We start from the raw sequence: 21074 nt of genomic DNA, 5'->3' as shown, positions 1-21074 counted from the left end.
AGTGCTCAGTCCAAGTCCTGGTCAAGGACAGAGTATCTGTTGTTCTGCGGGGAGAACATGCAAACTCTCCACAAAAAAGCCCAGGAGATACCACACCTGAGTACCTGACAACAGTACTACTGCAAGAACAGTACCGACATCATCCCAAGCGGGAATCAAACCCAGAACCTTCTCACTGTGAGGCGACAGTGCCATGTACTGTGCCACCGTGCCGCATGTGGAGGACCTACAGCAGATGAAGGAGGTTCTACAGCAGATATGGGATTCTAGAATAGGTGGAGGAGGTTCTAGAGCGGGTCGAGGAGGTTCTAAGAACACATCACTATGACACCAACAAGAACAAGACCATCATGACACCAGCAGCACCACCAAATGTGGTCGGCCAATGTTCAGCATTTTTATGGTTATCTGTATTTTTTATCCAATTGCTGATACAAATTAATTAATTTAAAAATGTGCTACTTTGCCTCTGACGCAGCCGACTGTCTGTATTCACCACTGGTCTCGTGCGATGTCCGGCCCACAGCACTATCTGACCAGCATAGGCTACATTTCAAGTCTAAAGGACATTTCAACAAAGTTTTGTTTTGGAGTTTGTGAGCCCCAGACCAGCCCAGCGCTGAGCTGTACTGCACTCAGCCCAAAGGCAGAGGGAGCAAGCGAGAGAGGGGGAAAGAGAGAGAGAGAGCAAGAGAGAGACAGTGCTTGAGTGAACAGGGTCACCACACTGAACATCAATCCCTAGGGGCCTACTGGAACACTGATAAAGCTGAAATAGCACGTAGACATTTTTTATAGACAAACTACTTATTCCTGTCCTCGTATCGCTCAGACTGATACGTTTCTGTTCCTCCCAGGCAACGGGATGAAAGGACCAGTGGAGAGGGCCTTTCAGGCCTCTAATTGATCAAACCGAGGCCAGAGGGCTGGGCCAGAGATAAAGGTGACTAGCTCCCTCCTCAGCACAATGGCTAGATCTTTTCCAGAGAAACCCCAGCGAAGAATGAGAATGTAATTCATTATGCAAAGTCATTATGAAAACTTTTAACTGCATAGTACTTTTTTTAAAAGGAGACTTAAATGCTAAAATTCAGACATGATTTTTTAGAGGTTGGAGTTGGAGGTCACACACAGTGTTGGCTACTGGTTTAATCAGAGGGCACCATGGTTACTGCACCCAGCTGAGTGCATTACAAAGGTGAAAGGAAACAAAATGACCAGAGCTAGTGATTTTCTGATATTCTTATGTAAATAGTTATTCAAAAGGTTTTCCCCTTCACCCTTTCTTCTATCCCTAGGGGAGATACTGTACACACCTAGCTCCTATTTGATGTAGTGCATTATGGATGTACAATATGACCTGAAAATGTGTTGATTGTGATAACAGGTGAACCCAATTGTGTATTAGCCAATTATAGAATGAGCCTGATTGGTCGCGTGAGCCTCTGTGACACTATGGAGGCCGGACATATGCGTTCTCTCCTAATACATCCATGGTTCTCTCCCATTCTGACTGTGATGTATGAAGATCCGTTTTATTGGCCATATGGTACACCCATACTAGGAATTAGGGTAATGACACGCTGTTGCAGGCGACATAGGACAGGTAGGCCTAGTAGGCTACCGAAACGTTGCAGCAATAAAACATGTCCCATAATGTGCAAGTTAAGAGTCTGGGGGCTTCATTTTATGACCTGCATCGTAAACTGAAGTTTACCCACATCTCTCTAGAACGAGGCTAAGTTTACTCACCTATTTTCAGATCAACTGTGTAAGGTGAAGGTGGGTACTGCAACAAGATTTCTGTAGGAACCTACCTACGTTGGCCTACCTGTCTACAAGACAAGTCAGGTGTGCCCGCTAAACACGACTTCCACACGGGTCCGCAGGCGCCGCACGGGACAAAACGTGCTTTGGCGTTATTCTGCCAACCTGTATAGTGAGAGCGAGCAGCACTCAAACACTGGGGAGCCGCTATGTCAACTTTGACAATTTGAAAGTTCTAGTACTTTTCTGGGATACTCAGATTATGTACTTCTCTAACTTCACAGACCATAGAACACTTTGACTGAGTCACACAGAACTGCGGAGTGCGGACCAATCATAAGAGACGTTATGATGCGCTACCTACTGCGCATGCCTAGTTTGCAAGCGCGGCAGAGGTTGAAACATTAGGTGACTAGACCGAGGTAACAGTAGGTATCTTTGTAGCTGTTATTGACAGACAGTCTCTAGAATAACGATCGCAGTGTTAATTTGCTAATAAAGGTTTGTTGGGATTATACGGATTCTGGACTAGCCAGGAAGCCTAGTGATTAGCCAGTTAGCTAGCTTGTCTAGGGTATGCATAAGGGTAGCTAGCAATGCATTTATTAATGTAGACTAAGTTCTAGCTAGGCTAACGTTAGCTAGTGCTATGCATTATCGACGAGTTTACTAGTGCTATCTAAAGTGTGTGATAATATCGGAAGTGTGTAACAACTCCTTCCTCAGAGATTGATCGTAGTGTGCAGAGAGCGTACAATATATGTGTTTCCCTCTGCAGACAATGAACGGAATGGAAGAGGATTTCAGTCAGTCTCTCACTCCACCGGTGTCACCCTTCGCAGCGGCGAGTCCTTGCGACCTGGCCCCGGCTCTGCCGCCCTGTTTCGGCTGCATCTCAAAGCCGGGCCGGGAGGACACCCGGGTAGTGTCCGAAGATGCTTACATCGGCAGAGGCTGCCTGAAGAAGTAATTGTCCGTCGGTATCCTAGCTAGCTGACGTTAACTATCGTCAGATCTGCCCGTTGTGTTTTTGTTTACACGCATTATAGCTGGTTATGTTAGAGATAACCACGTTGTGAGATTTAATTAACTATGTTGTGACATAGTTAGCCAGGCAGCTACTAGCTATGCTGTGAGATTTTCAACTATTTTGTAAAGTAGCCAGCAATACCGTTTGGCAGCCGGCTATGTTGTCATGTTGATGCCCTACCTAGCAGTCAGATTAGTGATGATTGAAGAACCTGATGAGAATGAGACCATTTCCAATGCCAGGGTCTGTTCTGTGTTGAGTATAACTGACGTGGAGGGTCAGTTCTCTGTGTTGAGTATAGCTGAGGTGGAGGGTCAGTTCTCTGTCTTGAGTATAGCTGAGGTGGAGGGTCTGTTCTGTGTTGAGTATAGCTGACGTGGAGGGTCAGTTCTCTGTGTTGAGTATAGCTGAGGTGGAGGGTCTGTTCTCTGTGTTGAGTATAGCTGAGGTGGAGGGTCGGTTCTCTGTGTTGAGTATAGCTGAGGTGGAGGGTCTGTTCTCTGTGTTGAGTATAGCTGAGGTGGAGGGTCAGTTCTCTGTGTTGAGTAAGGCTGATGTGATATAACTCCCACAGGTTGCTGTTGAGGCTGGACCCTGCCCCAGCAGACTATGAGGCCGACACCATGGACATGTTTGGCTTCCTCTGGGTGACTGAGACGGCTCTGGTGGAGTCCACTAAGCTGCTGTTTGCACTGTTCAGGTGAGGATGCACCAATGGCTGCCATGTTGGATAGTTTAGCTTTACTTATTATTTATAATAAATTTAGCTAGTTAAGCTTTACTCATTATTATAGTTAGTTTTACAGAGACAGTGCACATTGATTATTAAAGTTTGTTTTATAGGGACAATACATTGTTGATCATTATTAAAGTCAGTTGTCCAGGGGCAGTGTATATTGATCACTGACTGGATTGAGTGAGTGAGTGATTGATTGATTGATTGATGGATTACTGTAGATGTAGTAGTAAATTGATTGATTAATTGATTGACTGATTTATTGCTTGATTGATTGATTACTGTAGGTGTAGTAGTTCTCGGTAGGCCAGTCCCTCTTATCTCTTGGAGGCTAGTGTATATGGGGCCTACAGAAAATCAAATGTAGCCCAAACAAATGACTTGTAGCCCAGCACACTGGGGGTTTCTATGAACCGTGCATATTGTCAAAGTGTGACCTTTGCCTTCTTTCAGACAGAAGGTTCTGAAGCTGGAGACCCTGGTCCAGTGCAGCTCTCACGACTTTGGTGGGGTTTTTATTTTATTTTTACATCACACATTTTAACTCATGATGAAGAAAAGCTGATGTTTCTTGATACGTCGATCTGTCGTTAAGATGGACAGGAGTGTTAGTAGTGGAAATTATTACCCACTCCAATGTTATGAGAGGCCAGGTGCTGTGTTATTTCTGACCTGATGTCTAATGATGGTGGTCTGGGTTCTCTGACCTGGTGTGTAATGATGGTGGTCCGTGTTCTCTGACCTGGTGTCTAATGATGATGGTCTGTGTCCCAGGTCAAGCCAGTGGGCTGCACTACGAAGCGGAGGACCTAAGGCACCAGTGTGTGATGTTCCTCCATTACGTCAAAGTCTTCCTCCACAGGTAATGGCGCTATGGACACACACAAACACACACATCTAACATTCAGGATGATTTGACACTTTGTGGTGTGAGAGTTGTAGCTCCTGCCTCCTCATCTCCCCTCCTCCTCCACTCTCTCCTCCTTCCAGCTGTACTCTTCCTCTCATCCGGCCTCCTCTACTCTTAGCGTTTCCTCCTCCTGACTCCTCTTCCTCCTCCTCTTGATTCTCCTGACTCCTCCTATTCCTCCTCCCCATAGCTCTCCTGACTCCTCCTCTTCCTCATCTTGCCTCTCCTGACTCCTCTTTCTCCTGCCTTTCCTCCTCCTCCCTGTGTGACAGCCAGTGGTGTCTCCTGCAGGTATCTGTCCCCCCCTAGGCCAGAGGAGCCCCCATCCCACCCATACGAGGCCCTGGAGGCTGTGTTCCCTTCCGTTCTGCTGGAGGAACTGTTTGGCCTCTCCCTCCTTATAGGACGGCTCCGAGACCTGCCCGCCAACATCCAGGCTGCCTTCAGTATCCAACACCAGGGCAAGGTATTGACTGACTGTGTGTGTATATCTGTGTTTGAATGGTCTGCTTATCTGTGATTGGCTCGTCTGTCTGTACTGTATGTTTGGCTGTCTAATTGGCTCATCTGTGATTGGCCTGTCTGTGCGTCTGTCTCCAGCTGTTCCCTCCCTCCTGGCACCTGCTGCACCTGCACCTGGATATCCACTGGTCCCTGCTGGAGCTGCTGCACATGCTGGCACACAAGATGCAGGGTAGGAGTTAAGATATACAGTAGTACCTGTAAGGTAGGAGTTAGGAGATATACAGGATGCAGGGTAGAAGCTAGGAGGGAAACGGGATATAGGGTAGGAGCTACAAAGGTTTATTACCTGTCCATGTTTGGTGTGAGTCAAGATGTTCAGGTGGGTGGTTTTAGTGTTTCGTTGGCCTATTTTGTGTTATAGTGTGTGTGTGTGTGTGTGTGTTTGTATGTTTATACATGTACGTGTGTGTGTGTGTGTGTGTGTGTGTGCGCGTGCGCGCATGCAGGCCAAGTGGTGTATGTGCAACAGGATCTGACGGGAGAGAACGTGACAGACGTCAGTCTGCTGGAGCAGCTCCTTACCGACCTGCTTAGTGACCTCACCGGCCTGGCCCTCAGCAAGTACAGCAAGGTGACCCCTGACCTCTACTTTAAAACACAGAGAATAGCCTCCTACATTCTGACCCGTGTCCTAGAATACATAGAACAATCCTCCTAGATTCTGATTCCTGTTTTAGAACACACAGAACAACCCTTGTTTCTGACCTCTGTTCTAGAACACATAGAACAACCCCTCTACATTCTGACCTCTGCTTTAGAACACAGGAAAAAAAGAAAAGATTCTGACCCTTGTTGTAAAACACAGAACAGCCTTCTACATTCTAGCCCTTGTCTATTTTTGTAAGCCAGGGAAGAAAAATGTTATATTTTACCCCAAAACTGAACAATCAATCAATCAAAGCTTTATTTGTATAGCGCATTTCATACCCAGAGGCAACACAATGCGCTTTACAGAGAACAAGGGAGGTGGGCAGACGTCCCACCCCTACATATTCCAGAGGGAAGCAAAAAAACAGTAATCACCCGGGGGCCAGATAAGTGAGCTGTAAAAATTCTTCCCTGACCCCTCTCAACGAGGCGATCGAGCAAGCTCCTGGAGTATGTTTGTCTACCGGCTAAGAACATTTATAAAGCAATAAATAACATTAAATTACATTTTCAGAGTAAGAGAGGCTAATAACATCATAGGAGAGACATGGCAAACACTGGTGTATGTCTGTGTGTGCGTGAATGTGCCTGGGCCCAGATAGAGGCAGGGGTCAGGGGTAGGATCGGTGTAGGAAAAGGATACAGACCCGGGTTAGGGTGAGGGGAAGGGGATCTGAGCCCAGGACTGGTGTATGTCTGTGTGTGTGTGAGTGTGCCTGGGTCCAGGTAGAGGCAGGGGTCAGGGGTAGGGTGGGGGTAGGAAGAGGATACGGACCCGGGTTAGGGTGAGGGGAAGGGAGTACTGGGCCCAGGCCTAAAGCCGGAAGTGGACTGTTGTATGTCTGTGTGTACGTGTGTGTGTGTTAACTAATTTGCTACGACATCTGCAGCAGACACAGGGGTATCTATCGGACTCAGGGTGGTCTGCTGGTGACAGTGGGGCATCCACTGGACCTGGTTAGAAGATAGGAGGAAGAGAGAGAGGCACTAGGGAGAGGGGAGGCAGAACAGGGTTAGTAGCACACAGAGCCATATAAAGAGCAATACATTACGTCAAACTACATTTTCAGAGCAAGAAAGGCTAAGAGCATCATGGGAGAGGTGTGGCAAACACTGATGTGTGTCTGTGTGTGTGTGCGTGCCTGGGCCCAGATAGAGGCAGGCAGGGCTGGACTGGGACAAAAAATCGGCCCTGGCATTTTTGGCCCAGACCGGCCCACCACAATCGGCCGGACCCAGGGCTGGACTGGGTGAATATTTCCTACCGGGAAATGTAGCCCCAGTCAGGCCACTAGCCGAGCCGACGCGGTGAGATGGAACACCTTCAGTTTCGTTTTGTTGACGGGGGGGGGAGCTCTTTTTTTTTTTAGATCGGCCCACAAGTAGGTCCGGCCCACCGGGCATTTGCCCGGTACGCCACATGGCCAGTCCGGCCCTGGAGGCAGGGGTTGGGGTAGGGTGGGGGTAGGAAAAGGATACGGACCCGGGTTAGGGTGAGGGGGAGGGGATCTGAGCCCAGGACTGGTGTATGTCTGTGTGTGTGTGAGCGTGAGTGTGAGTGTGCCTGGGTCCAGGTAGAGGCAGGGGTCAGGGGTAGGGTGGGATAGGAAAAGGATACGGACCCGGGTTAGGGTGAGGGGGAGGGGATCCGAGCCCAGGACTGGTGTATGTCTGTGTATGTGTGAGCGTGAGTGTAGGTGTGCCTGGGTCCAGTTAGAGGCAGGGGTCGGGGGTAGGGTGGGGGTGGGAAAAAGGATACGGACCCGGGTTAGGGTGAGGGGAAAGGGAACTGGGCCCAGGTCCAGGCCTAAGCTGGATGTGGACTGGTGTGTGTCTGTGTGTACGTGTGTGTGTTAACTAAGTACTACAACATCCACAGCTCACATGGGGGTATCTATTGGACTCAGGGTGGTCTGCGGGCGACAGTGACAATAACTAATCTTTGGATGTTTGAATCTAGAACAATGTTGTGCACAGTATACGAGGTAGTCATGGTTTTGTGTATGGCCAGTAGAGCAGCGTTGTGCATACATGGTTGCCAGTAGGGATGTCCCAATCCCATCCTTGATATCGGGCCAATACTGGACCATAATGCTGGATCGGAGGGGAGAAAAAAATAGGCTCAGAGCCGCGCTCCTATATGCACAGTGTGTCATTCAAGTGGTATTGAGGTTTAACACCACAAACTTAATCAAGCATTTGGAAAAACATCACACAGAGCAACACCAGGAATGCCTTGTGATTAATATAGGACAGGCCAATCATTCGTTTTAGACTGAGTTGGGTACAGCCCTATTATTATTCAAGAGTAAAAAAAAAAAAAATCTGATATCGGTATCACAGATGCCCAAAGTCCAAGTATCGGGACATCCCTAGTTGTGGGTGTTTGTGGCTAACTGTGCAGCCTGCTCTAGGTGAGGCCTACTGAGGCACTGACCAGTCAGCACTACCTCTGCACCTGCACCAAGGAGCTGTGGATACTACTCATACACCTGCTGGAACACAGGAGCAAAGTCTTACACACACAGGTGAAAGCACACACACACACACACACAGAAGATCATTAGTGTGTGGGGTAATGGGGTATTGTTTGTTCAGTCAATTTGATTGGAAACAGAGATTTGTGTGTGTGTGTGTGTGTGTGTGTGTGTGTGTGTGTGTGTGTGTGTGTATGTGTGCACATTTCTCCCTGTGTGTGCATGTGTGTGTTTGTTTCCCTGTGTGTGTGCGTGTGTGTGTGCGTGCATGCGTGTGTGTGTTTCCCTGTGTTCCCTCAGTCCTTCTGGAGCTACATGAACGCTGTGCTACTGCGTACTCTCCTGGGGGGCAAGGCTGCAGCGGAGCAGGGCATCCTGCCCTCCTGTAAGGACCCGCTGGACTTCAGCTGGTGGCTGGTCACCCACCTGGCTCAGCTGGGCCAGGTCAGCAGCAGCGGCAGCCTGCAGAGCGAGGTACCAGCCGGCCCTCACACCGTCTCTACATCCCCCTCAGACAGCCGGGGTGTGCTGGAGGAACTGATTGGAGCAAAAAATAAATACAATAATATTCAGAATATATTAGGGAAAGACACCTCAGTGGAAAGTTTCAACTAGAAATGGTGCTCAGAGAGCACAGACCTCCGCCCCTGAATGGATTTCGTGGCTCTGTGCACGCCAAAATTGAATGGGTTCTAAATTGGCCCATGCTACAACCCTCCAATGAGTTTCACAAAAAGCAGTCTGGTAGTTTTTGCGTTATCCTAATCCAAAAAATGAATAGAGGTGAATGGCCGCCCAAGCCGTGTTTGGGCGACTCATGGACCTGCCCCGTGATTCAGATCCGCTCCAAAATTTAAGGGTCTCTAAGTTGGAAAATCCTACACCCTTCCACCAAGTTTCGTGAAAATCTGAAGTTTTTGCGTAATCCTGCTAACAGACAAACGCATGCACGCACAAACACACGTACAATCGCATGCACGCCACCGAAAACATTACAGCGCTGTCGCTGGGGCGGAGGTAATGATCTGCGCCTCTCCAGGGAAATCACTGCTCCAGCAAATCAGGGCCCATGGTGCCTTATTGTGCCTGTGTTTTGTTGTATGAGGGAAGACATGTCCGCTAGGGGACTCTTATCAAGCAAACTCATCTGGGTTATGAGATAGTAATTCTGAAGGATGAAACAGTGTTCTGCTTTCACAGAAACAGCTGGAGGACAACTGGAGCTTTGTCGGAAAGCTGTTAAGGTCCTCCTGTAACCCTAAGGTAGGTCTAACTCTGTCCTATAGCCCTAAGGTACAGTAGGCCTCTCTGACCCTTTAACCCTTAGGTAGGCCTCTGTGCTGTAACCCTAAGGTAAAACTGGTAGGCCTCTCTCTGCCTTAGTTGTAGTAATGTGTGGTCATGGAAATTGGACGTGTGTGTGTCCCATTAGGGAGTGCTCCAGGAGGAGCAGGTCAGAATGCATGTCCACTGCTGCCTGAGTCTGTGTCTCCTGTGGGGCCCCAACAGCAGCACAGTCTCCGCCCTCTGGGAGTTCTACAGCAGACACCTGGTGAGGAACCTTCTTTAAAAGCCCTCTTTAATCTTACTAACTTTCTGCTACATCCAAATAACGTCCTAACAATCTCCCCTTATTCCCCCCCACAATTCTCTACAATCTTCCTATAACCTCCTTTACAACCCCCATATAACCTTACAACTAGGGCTGTGACGATTACAAATGGTGTATGACAGTTATTTGTCTTAGAAATAATCGTGATTAACAATATAATTGTCACAAAAAAATAATAGTGACGTTTTTTGTTTTTTTTTGCACGTTGAGTGGAGCGGAGGATTTTTTGTGGGGGTGCGCTTGCAAAGCATTCCCTGGCAGGATGTTACTAGGTACCAGAAGGGTTCTTCAGCAGCGGTGTTTTTATATGTTAAAAACATACAGGGAAACTACTGCTACTGATGTTAACACTTCAACAAAGGCCAATAATTTGAGTGAGTGAGTGAGCCAGCGAGACAGTCAGCCAGACACACACAGACACAGACACACACACACACACATAACCTGAGCAGAGAGGAGCGCTGAGTCCCAGCTCCCAGGCCTGAGCCTCCGGTTTTGGTTTAGTTACTTGCTAGCTATGTTAGTTAACTATCTTGCTTCTAGAAGATATCATACACAACAGCCACTGTTTGGAACTGCAACTGTTATGAAATACTATACTTCTCTGTCTAAACTATTTACTATGGGTAAACGATCAAAATTTCTTTTTCGATAATTGAAAGAATTAACAATCAACTATCGATAAGCTTTTTTCCATTAAAACAACGCCCAAGGCAGAAATAACAAATAACGCATGTTTCCTTGAAAATAGCCTTATTTCTTGTGTTCTGATAACTTTAGCCTACATTAGGCTGTCCATGCATGCTGATGCGATTGCACTCAAAACGGCATTCAAACTAGACACTTCAGTCCAATAACAATCCTCTTAAATAAACAAGGCAGTGAGTAGTGTATTGTTTAACAACACATTTTACATTAAATAAATAAACATATAGCGAAAATAAGCTAACGTTACTCACCAGCAGTAGCCTAACGTAAAAAAAACTAAATACTCACACATACAGTAGGAGGATGACTGAAAATGTAAACGTTAGTGTTCTTAAGGGCGTCCAGCTTTAACTTAATCCAGTGAGAGCCTAGTAGACCTACTGGTTCTTGTTCAGAAAGATGAGCATATTAACATGCTCAGGGGTGAGACGCGAACCCAATCTGGTGACAGTCAGGCCAGCCGCAGAAAACACTTGCTCTGAGGGGACCGAGGTTGCTGGGATGCAGAGGTAGGTTTGCGCTAATTTGGCCTTTTAAATAAAAATGATCCCACGCCAAACTTAGTTTTTCCCGCTTCGTCTTCAACATCGCTAGGCTGTTCTGCTGCTGCTGCTGGACTGGCTAAATATATGCATCAACTATACCGTTACTTCGGGAACCTGTTGCGTCATCGTGTAGCCTACTAATTCAACAAATACATTTCTCACACAGAACGTAGACAAACTAATTTCCACTGAATTTATTAATGATTATCGAGCACATTTTGTGATAGCCTCCCTATAACCTCCCCACAACCTACCTACAACCTCCCCACAGCCTTCTCCCCAAAACCTCCATACAATCGCCACACAACCTACCTACAACCTCCCGAAAACCTCTCTCTGATCTGTGTCGGGACGCTCCACCCTCACGCCGCTGACTCCTCCATGTCACCCCCAGGGCAGCTCGTTTTCCGTGCCCTGGCTGGGTGTGTCGGGGCTGGCCAGCGTGTCCCGGACCCCCCTGGCCCTGCTGGAGCAGGCCCGGAGCTGCTGCCGCCCCGCCCCCCTGGGCTCGCCCGATCACGCCCAGCTCTACCGCCACGCCTCCTCGTTCCTCATGTTCCTCCGGATCCTGGCTCTCTACCTGGCCCAGGAGCAGGACAGCTCCCCCTGGAGGCAGATCAAGGGGAGGTGAGGATAGACGGAGAAAGGGAAGTGGAGGGAGGGAGGGAGGGGTTGGTTTGGGCATAGGTAGATGGATGGCACAGTGATGTTAATGAGTCGGATGGAAAAACTTCTTTTTTTTCTGTGCCTTGGGTGACGACGTGTACGTGGGGGCGCATGCACCTGTGTGAGAGACGATGCCAGGTGTGTGTGGGCGTGGTCTGAGGTTATGCGCGGAGGCCGCCTGGTACAGCAGGTGTCTCAGGAGTTAAAACACCTGGCTGATCCCCGGTCCAGCCTCTGTCCTCTCTTCTCGTCCGGTTGCAGTGCTGAGGGCTAACGACTTCACCTTAACCGGGCTGTGATTGGCGCTGCCGGGGACCAGGCTGGCGGGGGGGGGGGGGCAGGGGGCCAGAGAGGGGCTGGGGAGGACCGCCATGGCAACGGCCTGATATCCTCCACTGGGAGACTGGAGCATCTGCTCGCCCCCGGAAACAAGCTGTTCTGGACAAACAAACAAACAGACCAACAAGCAGACAGACAGACAGACAGACAGACAGACAGACGGGTAGGTAGGTAGGTAGGTAGGTAGGTAGACTGGAAGACCAGCAGACACGATACACAGGTAGATAGATAGACAGGCAGACTGGAAGACAGACAGACACTATAAACAGGCAGATAGACACGATAAACAGGCAGGTAGACAGAAAGACATGGGGGAGATTGTGTAGGAGGTGTGTGCGTGTATGCGTGCGTGCATGTGTGTGTGTGTTTATAGGTGTGTGAGTTTAGGTATTGATCTCTCCCCAGTCGTCCAGTAGATTGGTGTGGCTGTAGAGAGAGACTGCTGTGTGTCTGACATTTAACATGAACTTTCAAGATGTTTCACCATGGAGCCCTAGGATCTCACAGCATGTCCTCTTAACCCCCCCCCCTCCCATTCTCTCTCCTCCCTCTTCTCCTCCCCCCCCCCCCTACACACACACACTCTCTCCCCTCATCTCTCTCTCTCCCCCCGGGCCGGTCCTCCAGGGTTTACTCCAAGTTCCACCAGCGCAAGATGAACGAGCTGTCCGAGGCAGGGCTGGGGAACTTCCTGCTCCTCTTCCTGGTGGTGGCGCTGCGGGCCGAGCCGGAGGACGTGGCCGGCCGCGTGTGCGACCTGCTGGGGCTGCTGCCCGCCAACGGGCCCCCGCCGGCCGTGCGCGGCCTGGTGTGGCGCGGCCAGCTGGCCCTGCTGCTGCTACTCCAGGAGCGGGGGCTGGATGTGGGGCCCCAAGCCTGCTGGCTCGCCGCCTCCTTCTCCCAAAGCGCCAGGGAGTTCTACCTCAAGACCACCGAGCCGTCCAGACGCCTGGCCCTCTGGCCACCGCTCGCGTCCTACCTGGAGGGCGTGGCCGAGGTGTTCGAGACGAGCGGCAGACTCGACCTGTCTGAGGAGAGGCTGCTCAACGAGGGGTTTGGCCTACTGCTGCCCGCCTGCCGTGTGACAGAGCTAGGCTCCGCCCTCAGCTTCCTGCAGAACATCCTCTCCCAGCTACGGTGAGGAAGAACAAACAGACACGCACACAACTCACACACAAACACACATATTCACACACACGCAAACGGGAAAAAAAAAAGATCTTGCATAATAACCAAAGATGTGCAGTAGTATACTGCCATTTAGCAAGTGCACTTGTGATTGATAAACTGTTGTTGTGGCCGTATTGTTCTTGTATATAATGTCATACTCCTAATCATTTTATATCCTTGAGTCTGCAGTAAATCCACTCTGGCAAGATCTGTAAGCCTAATCGTATATGCCGTAGATGCGTAAAGAAAGACATGCAAAATATGGCATTCAGTTTTGATAAGGAAAATAAATTACTTAGGAATGTAGATAGTTTTAATGAAATGACTAGCGTTTAGGCTATTTGCTTCATTTCTCATTGTTTACTCATTGAAGACGAAACAAAATAGACATTTATTCCATTCACAAGATATCAGCCCTGATCACCTCTTTAGGAGGCAATGGCCTAGTTCTGTTTGATATAGTCTATATTTTCCGGTTTTGAAGACAGACTACCATACTGTCTGTATGACTTGCTGGGTTTGTGGGTAGGTGGCGTGTGTTGGTCGGACAGATAATCAGACACAGACAGACGGGTAGACACACACACACACACACACAGATGTAGACCGACGGACAGTCGGTCAGACAGACATAAAGACAGACAGATGTTAGCAGACATGGCCATTCCTAGAGGAGTCCCCCTGTCTCCCAGCCCTGGCTTGACAAAGCCTGGATTGTGCTGCTGTGTCCATTGGTGAGGCCCCAGAGTGTAGAGCCCTGTCTCTGTGGCCCTGTGGCCCCCAGCTTACCCCAGCAGGTGCTGGCTGAGGCCTGAGTAGAATTACGGCCCCCAGGGGCCCCCAGGGAGAGTTCACCTGCGGGACACTGGTGTGAGTTACACCAGCCACAGGTGAAATGCGTCTGGAGACAGAGGGAGCAGTACAGACGCCATGAGTCAGACCGCGTGTGTGCGTGTGCGTGTGTGCGCGTGTGCGTGTATGTGCCTGTGTGAGTGTAAGTGCGTGTGTGTATGTGTGTGTGTGTGTGTGTGTGTGCCTGTGTGAGTGCGTGTGTGTGTGTGAGTGTGTGTGCCTGTGTGAGTGCGTGTGTGCGTATGTGCGCGTGCGTGTGTGCGTGCGTGTGTGTGTGTGCCTGTGTGAGTGCTTGTGTGTGTGTGAGTGTGTGTGCCTGTGTGAGTGCGTGTGTGTGTGTGAGTGTGTGTGCCTGTGTGAGTGCGTGCGTGTGTTAGAAGCCGCAGCCGGGGGATTAAGAGGGGTCTCAGATGATTCCTGGTACAATGAGGGCTGATGGGTGTGAAAGACCCATGCTGTCGTGGCAACGCCTTGGTAACAAGGCTAATGAATTCAGACTCTTAATCGATTGTTTCAGCTCTCTCTGGAATAGATGCAACCTTGCTGGAAGGCACTGCCAAGGTGTGTGCGTGCGTGCGTGCGTGCATATGTGTGTGTGTGTGAGAGAGAGAGAGAGAGAGAGATGTGGACTTGGCTGGTGGGAGGCCTGGAAGGGCTGACCCCCCCTGTTTCTCCTCTCTTTGGGCCAAGCAGGGACAGGGGATCATCTCCAGTCTAAATGAGATTACAGCTCCTTCAGCTGCTTATCTGGGCTAATACCAGCCGCTGGGGGGGGGGGGTGCGCGGGGCGCGTGTGTGCGCGTGCGTGTGTGTGTGTGTGTGGGTGGGTGTAAGGGGCTCAGCAGCCAAGCCTCACTCTGTTTTTCTCTACTCTCCTCTATCCCACACCTGCACACTTAATACAACACACAAACACACCGATACGCCACACTACACATCAACACACCAACGGACCAACACAACACACCTATACACTAACACACCAACACATTACCACAACCACACACTGCTCCAGTGCACCACTAATCCCCCGTGAGAGAGAAACAGAGGGGGAGGAGCCAAAGAGAGCTGGAGAGGTGAAAAGAGAAGGTAGGATTTGAGGGAAAGTACAGATGGAGGTGGAGAGAGAAACCAGGAGAGGGATGTGCTCTTAAATAATAAGTGCATCACTCGTGTGTGTGTGTGTGTGTGTGTGTGTGTGTGTGCGTGCGCGCGCGCGCGCGTGCCTGTCTGTGTGTGTTTTTGCGTGTTTCTCTGTCCTGCAGGAGGGCCCATCAGCGCTGCGTCCAAGCCGGCCCATCTGTGGCCGGTGCGTGTCGAGAGCGCCACCTAGCGGTCGCAGCGGCTCTGTGGAGTCACTTCTTCCCGTTCCTCCGCAGCCTGCGCCTGTCCCAGACCCCCCCGGCCCAGCTGGCAGATGCGGCCGCAGGTTAGGCAGCCTGAGGGGGGGCGAGGGGGACAATTCATCTCAAAACTTTTTCTTTTACTGCGTTAATTCAAACCAACAATATGTTTTGGTTCTTGGGCATTTCTCTAAAGCACAAACTACACAGTCTCTCTCTCTCTCTCTCTCCATGTCTCCCTCTCTTTCCCTCTCTCTCTCTCTCTCTCCATGTCTCTCTCTCTTTCCCTCTCTCTCTCTCCATGTCTCCCTCTCTTTCCCTCTCTCTCTCTCTCTCCATGTCTCTCTCTCTTTCCCTCTCTCTCTCTCTCTCTCTCTCCATGTCTCCCTCTCTTTCCCTCTCTCTCTTTCTCCCCCTCCAGTCTGCTGTAAACATCTCCACATCTTGATCTCTCTCAGCAGTAAAGACCTGATCCTCGTGCTCATGCTCTCTATCTGTTGTCGTCACGTATCACTGCTGACTCTCATGTATCCCTGCTGACTCTCTCTCTCCCAGGGTTCACTCTGCTGGCCTTTGACCTGCCAAGCTCCGCCCCCCAGGACCTCCAGCCCAACCCCGTCCAGTCCATCATGCACTGCTTCGGCTGGGACGACATGCTCCACCCCCTGCTGGTGACTCGATACCTCCCCCATCTGCTACATGACAGGTAGTCTGACTACTAGTACCAGTACCATTAACCACTACTACTGCGCTTTGAGTGCCGCTAAGGTGGAAAAGTGCAGTCCTTTTACCATTTACCATTTTACTACTATTAACTACTGTGGTAGATCACCCTAACCCCAACCTGGCCAAGAAAGCAGCACACAGTCTCACGGTAGAACATAAGACATAAAAGCACTGACCTGAGACCTCCCGTGTTCCCCAGTGAGCTGCTGTCGTCCGTGAGCTCCGGTGCCGCCGGTTCTGGCCATAGCCCGGCCCAGGCTCTATGTGTGAGGGCCTGGTTCCGCTGCTTTCTCCAGCAGCACCTCCACAAGAACGCAGACGGGTCTCACAGCCGCACGGGTAAAAGAGAACACACACACACACACACACCACCCCCTCCCCCCATGTGTTGTAGGTATATTTATATGACATGGTGTGTGTGCGTGTGTGTGTGTGTGTGTGTGTGTCCAGGCCTGGCCGTGGATGAGCAGCTGTGTGAGCTGACCAGGCAGGTGCTGAGGCTGCCAGAGGTGGACAGTCTGCTGCAGAGGGCCGGCCTGCAGCACACTGCCTCCAGACCAGAGCCCAGACACGCTCTACAGGTCTTCATCAAGGTACTTTCTCCCCACACACACACACACAGGTGTCTCTACATACACACACACCCTGACACACCTTGAATATATATTCTGCTGCCTCTCCCCGTCTGTCTCCCTGCCTCCCTCTTACCCTCCCCCTCTCTCTCCCCCTCTCTCTCCCCCTCTCTCTCCCCCTCCTCCCCCTCTCTCTCCCTCTCTCTCCCTCCCTCACCCCCCCCCCCTCTCCAGGCTGTGGGCCGGGTGTACGGTGGACTCCAGGATCTATCTGAGCGGGCTGCCATGGTAACCAAGGCCCTGGAATACATAGGGGATGTCCTGAGACACATCAAGCCCTACCTGGTCAACAAGAGCCAGGAGGGCCTGACGCTGGCCTACTGGGCTGTAGGTGGGTACAGGGTAGACTACTGGGCTGTAGGTGGGTACAGGGTAGACTACTGGGCTGTAGGTGGGTACAGGGTAGACTACTGGGCTGTAGGTGGGTACAGGGTAGACTAGGTACTGGGCTTTAAGTATAAGTGGGTATTAAACAGGTCACTTTCTTCTTTCTACATCGCTTGTGTTGTTCCAGGCACCGTGGTGAAGCACTGGAGCCCCCTGCTGGCCACCTCCAAGGCCCAGCAGCTGCTGTTCCGCCTGGTGGAGGTCCTGCTCCTCCCCCACTCCCTCACCCACCTGGAGCAGGCCCTCCGAGACAGCCTGCCCCTCTACCTGCAGGTCCGGCACCGGAGTCCGCCCCACTAAGTAGGCGCATTGTAGATTGTTGTCCATCAATGACCCCGCCCCCCCTCTCTCTCTCTCTCTCTCCAGGGTCTGTCTGTGGCAGCAGGCATGTCCCAATCTCAGGGGGCGGGGCTTAAGCAGCAACTTCGCAGCGTCATCACCAAGTACCTGGACCACTTCCTCCCGGCCTCGCCCTCTGCCGGCGCGATAGCCAATCACCCGGTGTTGCTGGCCGCCTGCGAGGCCACGCCCAGCCCCCGGGGGGCAGCACTGAGGAGGAGCATCCTGCAGGTCCTCTGGTAGGTTAGCCTCACAGGCTGTCAGGTCTAGTCTAGTGTAGTAGATGGGTCTCTGGTGTAGATACAGTAGGTACAGTGGGCAGGATGACTGTCTGGTAGGTCGGTGGGTAGGTGGGTAGGTAGGTAGGTGGCAGGCGGCAGGCTGTATCTGGTAGATGGATAGGTCGGTCGGTAGGCAGTCTCTCTCTCGAAAGGTAGGTAGGTTGATTGGTAGGCTGCCTCTATCTGGTAGGTAAGTAGGTCTCAGTAGGTCTTTGTAGACCGCTACAAAGAGACCTAGACCGAGATTCAGATGAGCAACACAGGGCGTTATTCTACAGCCTCATCTGAGCCTGTGGGCTGTGAGCTGTGTACCCAAGCAGGCCAGGGGTCGGACGATAAAACCCAGTTTACCCTGGCAGCCGCAGGTGCTGGTGTTACCCTGGCACGCCTTCAAATCAAAGCAAAGCTTTATTTGTATAGCGCATTTCATACCCAGAGGCAACACAATGCACTTTACAGAGAACAAGGGAGGTGGGCATACGACCCACCCCTACATATTCCAGAGGGAAGCAAAAAAAACAGTAATCACCCGGGGGCCAGATAAGTGAGCTGTAAAAATTCTTCCCTGACCCCTCTCAATAAGGCGATCGAGCAAGCTCCTGGAGTATGTTTGTCTTCCGGCTAAGAACATTTATAAAGCAATAAATTACATTAAATTACATTTTCAAAGTAAGAGAGGCTAAAAAAATCATACTGTAGGAGAGATATGGCAAATATGGCAAATACTGGTGTGTGTTTGCCATGGCCCAGGCCTAAAGCCGGAAGTGGCCTTCACAGGCATGTAGGCCCGTCAGGGGGCGGACCCTAACTGAGCGGGGTAGCAATCCCTCTCCTCCATCTGTTCCTGCAGTGACAGCTTCCTGCTGTTCAAAGGACACGCCCCTCCCCCCCGCCTGGCTGCAGTCCTCGCCCTCCTGCTGGAGCTCCTGAGACGGAACAGAGACGCTGACCCCGCCCTGCTCGCCGTGCCCCTCCCCTCTCTGCTGCGCTGCCTGATGCTGGTCAACGAGCCACAGGGTGAGACTAAAAATAATAGTAGATAATAATCAGCTGTGTTTGGGGGCGTGCGAGGTGAGTGATCTAACGCGTGTGTGTGAGAGAGTGAGTGTGAGAGAGAGAGACGTGACTGATATAACAATGGTGGGTGTGTGTGTGAGAAAGAGAGACGTGACTGATCTAACGGTGTGTGTGTGTGTGTGTGTGTGTGTGTGTCAGTGAGGAGGATCGGTACGGACGTCCTGCAGCTGCTGATGGAGAGGTGTGGAGCCGTGTCCGCAGATGCACCATGTGATCAGACCGTCGCCGTGCTGCGGTGAGACAGCCTACCACCCCTGACATCGTTGGTCTGTACCTGCTTTTTACCACAGGAATAGTCCTTATTGTGTGTGTGTGTGTGTGGTGTGTGTTTGTTCTTCGTGCAGGTCGTTTGTGGAGGAGAACGAGGGTGTGTATGACAGGCAGGTGTACAGTGTTCTGGAGACGGTAGCTGTTCTGGAGCCCAGTGTGGTGCAGGTTCTGGTGCCGGTTCTGTCTCTGAGCCTGAGGAACACGGAGCACAAGAGGGGACTGGGCAGGAACACAACTCTGAGGTGAGGAACCAGCACTGACTCTCTCTCTTTCTTTCTCTCTCTCTCTCTTTCTTTCTCTCTCTTGTAGTGATGGTAGAAGCACAATGATGGAGTCATCTCCCTCTCTCTCTCTCTCTCTCTCTCTATCCTTCTTCCTCTCTTCTTCCTTGTCTCTCTCCCCCCTCTTTTCTTTCCACTTTCTCTCTCCCTCTCGGTGGGTTACAGGAATGCCTACAGGAAGCTGCTAAGCCTTCTGGGAGATGTAGGCCAGGCTGAGATCATCAGTCTGGAGGAGGAGTGACCCCAGGACCCCTGACCCTAACTCAGTCACCACACCACCAAGCCGCCCCCCGACAGACACAGGAGGACAGGACACAAACTACGGACAAAAAAATAGATATGAAATATCTATCAATTAGGTTTTGTACAGATACCTTTTGTTGTAAAAAAAAAAGAGTTTTATGTAATCATGATTCATGTGATTTGTTATTAAATATGAAAATGGCTGTGTTGAATTGCCCTTCTTGTGTCATGGAATGTTGGTAGGGAGGGGGTGAATGTGTGAGAGAGAGACGCAGGAAGTGTGTGTGTGTGTGTATGTGTGTGTGTGAGTGTGAGAGAGAGAGGGACGCAGCACTGAGGTGTAACACCAGAGCTCTCAGCACGCAGACAGAGAGAACCTCTGTTCCCACCTCTCTCCCTCTGAGTCACAGCACTCTTTATGCAATCTGGCCTCATCGCCGGTCTCTCCTGCCTTTAACCGTCATTGTGACATTTCTCTATCACTGCCACTCATTCCACCCAGCCTAGTCACACCATACGCCTGTGTAACACTCATCCTCTTACCCCCCTCTCTCTTCCTCTTCCTCCCACCCACCCTTTCCTAACAGGTTGTTCTCCAGGACTGATGAAGAACACTGATTCATAACGATCCTTTTTATTGTGAGAAAAGACAGTACAACCCCACTCACTTCAGGAATTAGTACCATACCTCGTTCTGCATAATTCAGTGATGACATGACCTTCAGTTTTTGCAGATACGGCATGTATCCAGAGTGGATGGTCTACAGCATGGTCCCCGTATGACAGCTGTTGGCAGACATTCACTGAACTGACCAACAGTCTTAAATCCTGAGCTTGTAGAAAACGCACACTGAAGGTGTCCAGTGAGTCGGCAGCACACAAGCGCGCGCACAGCCGGGCACTGCAGCCACCCAGGACCAGCAGCTACAGAGAAAGTATGAATACCTATGCACACAGCTATCTAGACTATACAGTTACCTAGACTACAGTAGATACAGTACAGTACGTCTGTATATAATTTGTATATGTATGGAATGTTGGACTGAAGTAGACTTGACAGGAAATGGTAGGTCAGTGACTGTCTATCTTCCTGTTTGTGTGGTCTGACTATCTTTCTGGTCTGTCAGTCATCCATCATCCCAGGGACCAGTTCATCCTGTCAGTCATCCATCATCCCAGGGGCCAGTTCATCCTGTCAGTCCAGACTCTTTCTGTCAGTCCTCTGGTCTGTGTGCCGGGTTAAGGCCAGCAGAGGGCATGGAGGGCTGGAATCCATCTACAGTACGTGTGTAGGCGTGTGACTGGTCTGACTGCTCCCATCCTGTCCTCTCATTGGCCAGACAGCTCAACTCCTGTCCTGTTGTTCTGGTAGGTCAAACAGCCCCCTGTACTGGGGTTGGGCAGCTCCGGTCCTGTGACTGGTCAGACTGCTCCTGTCCCATCCTGTGGTTGGGCAGCTCCGGTCCTGTGACTGGTCAGACTGGTCCTGTCCCATCCTGTGGTTGGTTAG

The 21074-nt window shown here is 50.7% G+C and overlaps 1 protein-coding gene across 1 annotated transcript; it reads left to right on the top strand.

Moving 5' to 3' along the window:
* Positions 1-2557: 2557 nt before the first annotated feature.
* mms22l (MMS22-like, DNA repair protein) lies at positions 2558-19624 on the top strand (the record flags this gene model as incomplete). The annotated part of the gene is made up of 24 exons (XM_084444176.1): positions 2558-2733; positions 3372-3497; positions 3987-4039; positions 4308-4395; positions 4735-4909; positions 5044-5137; positions 5415-5539; positions 8031-8144; positions 8394-8567; positions 9294-9356; positions 9526-9645; positions 11353-11585; positions 12591-13100; positions 15251-15414; positions 15884-16034; positions 16254-16393; positions 16505-16647; positions 16861-17017; positions 17201-17346; positions 17440-17651; positions 18544-18710; positions 18909-19005; positions 19115-19282; positions 19487-19624. The coding sequence occupies 24 exons, from the start codon at positions 2558-2560 to the stop codon at positions 19560-19562; spliced, it is 3672 nt and encodes a 1223-aa protein (XP_084300302.1). The 3' UTR covers positions 19563-19624.
* Positions 19625-21074: the final 1450 nt, after the last annotated feature.

This window comes from Borostomias antarcticus (assembly GCF_949987555.1).
Source record: "Borostomias antarcticus genome assembly, chromosome: 10".
In the NCBI taxonomy this organism is placed as follows: Eukaryota; Metazoa; Chordata; class Actinopteri; order Stomiiformes; family Stomiidae; genus Borostomias; species Borostomias antarcticus.
This window is presented reverse-complemented; position numbering and strand designations above follow the sequence as displayed.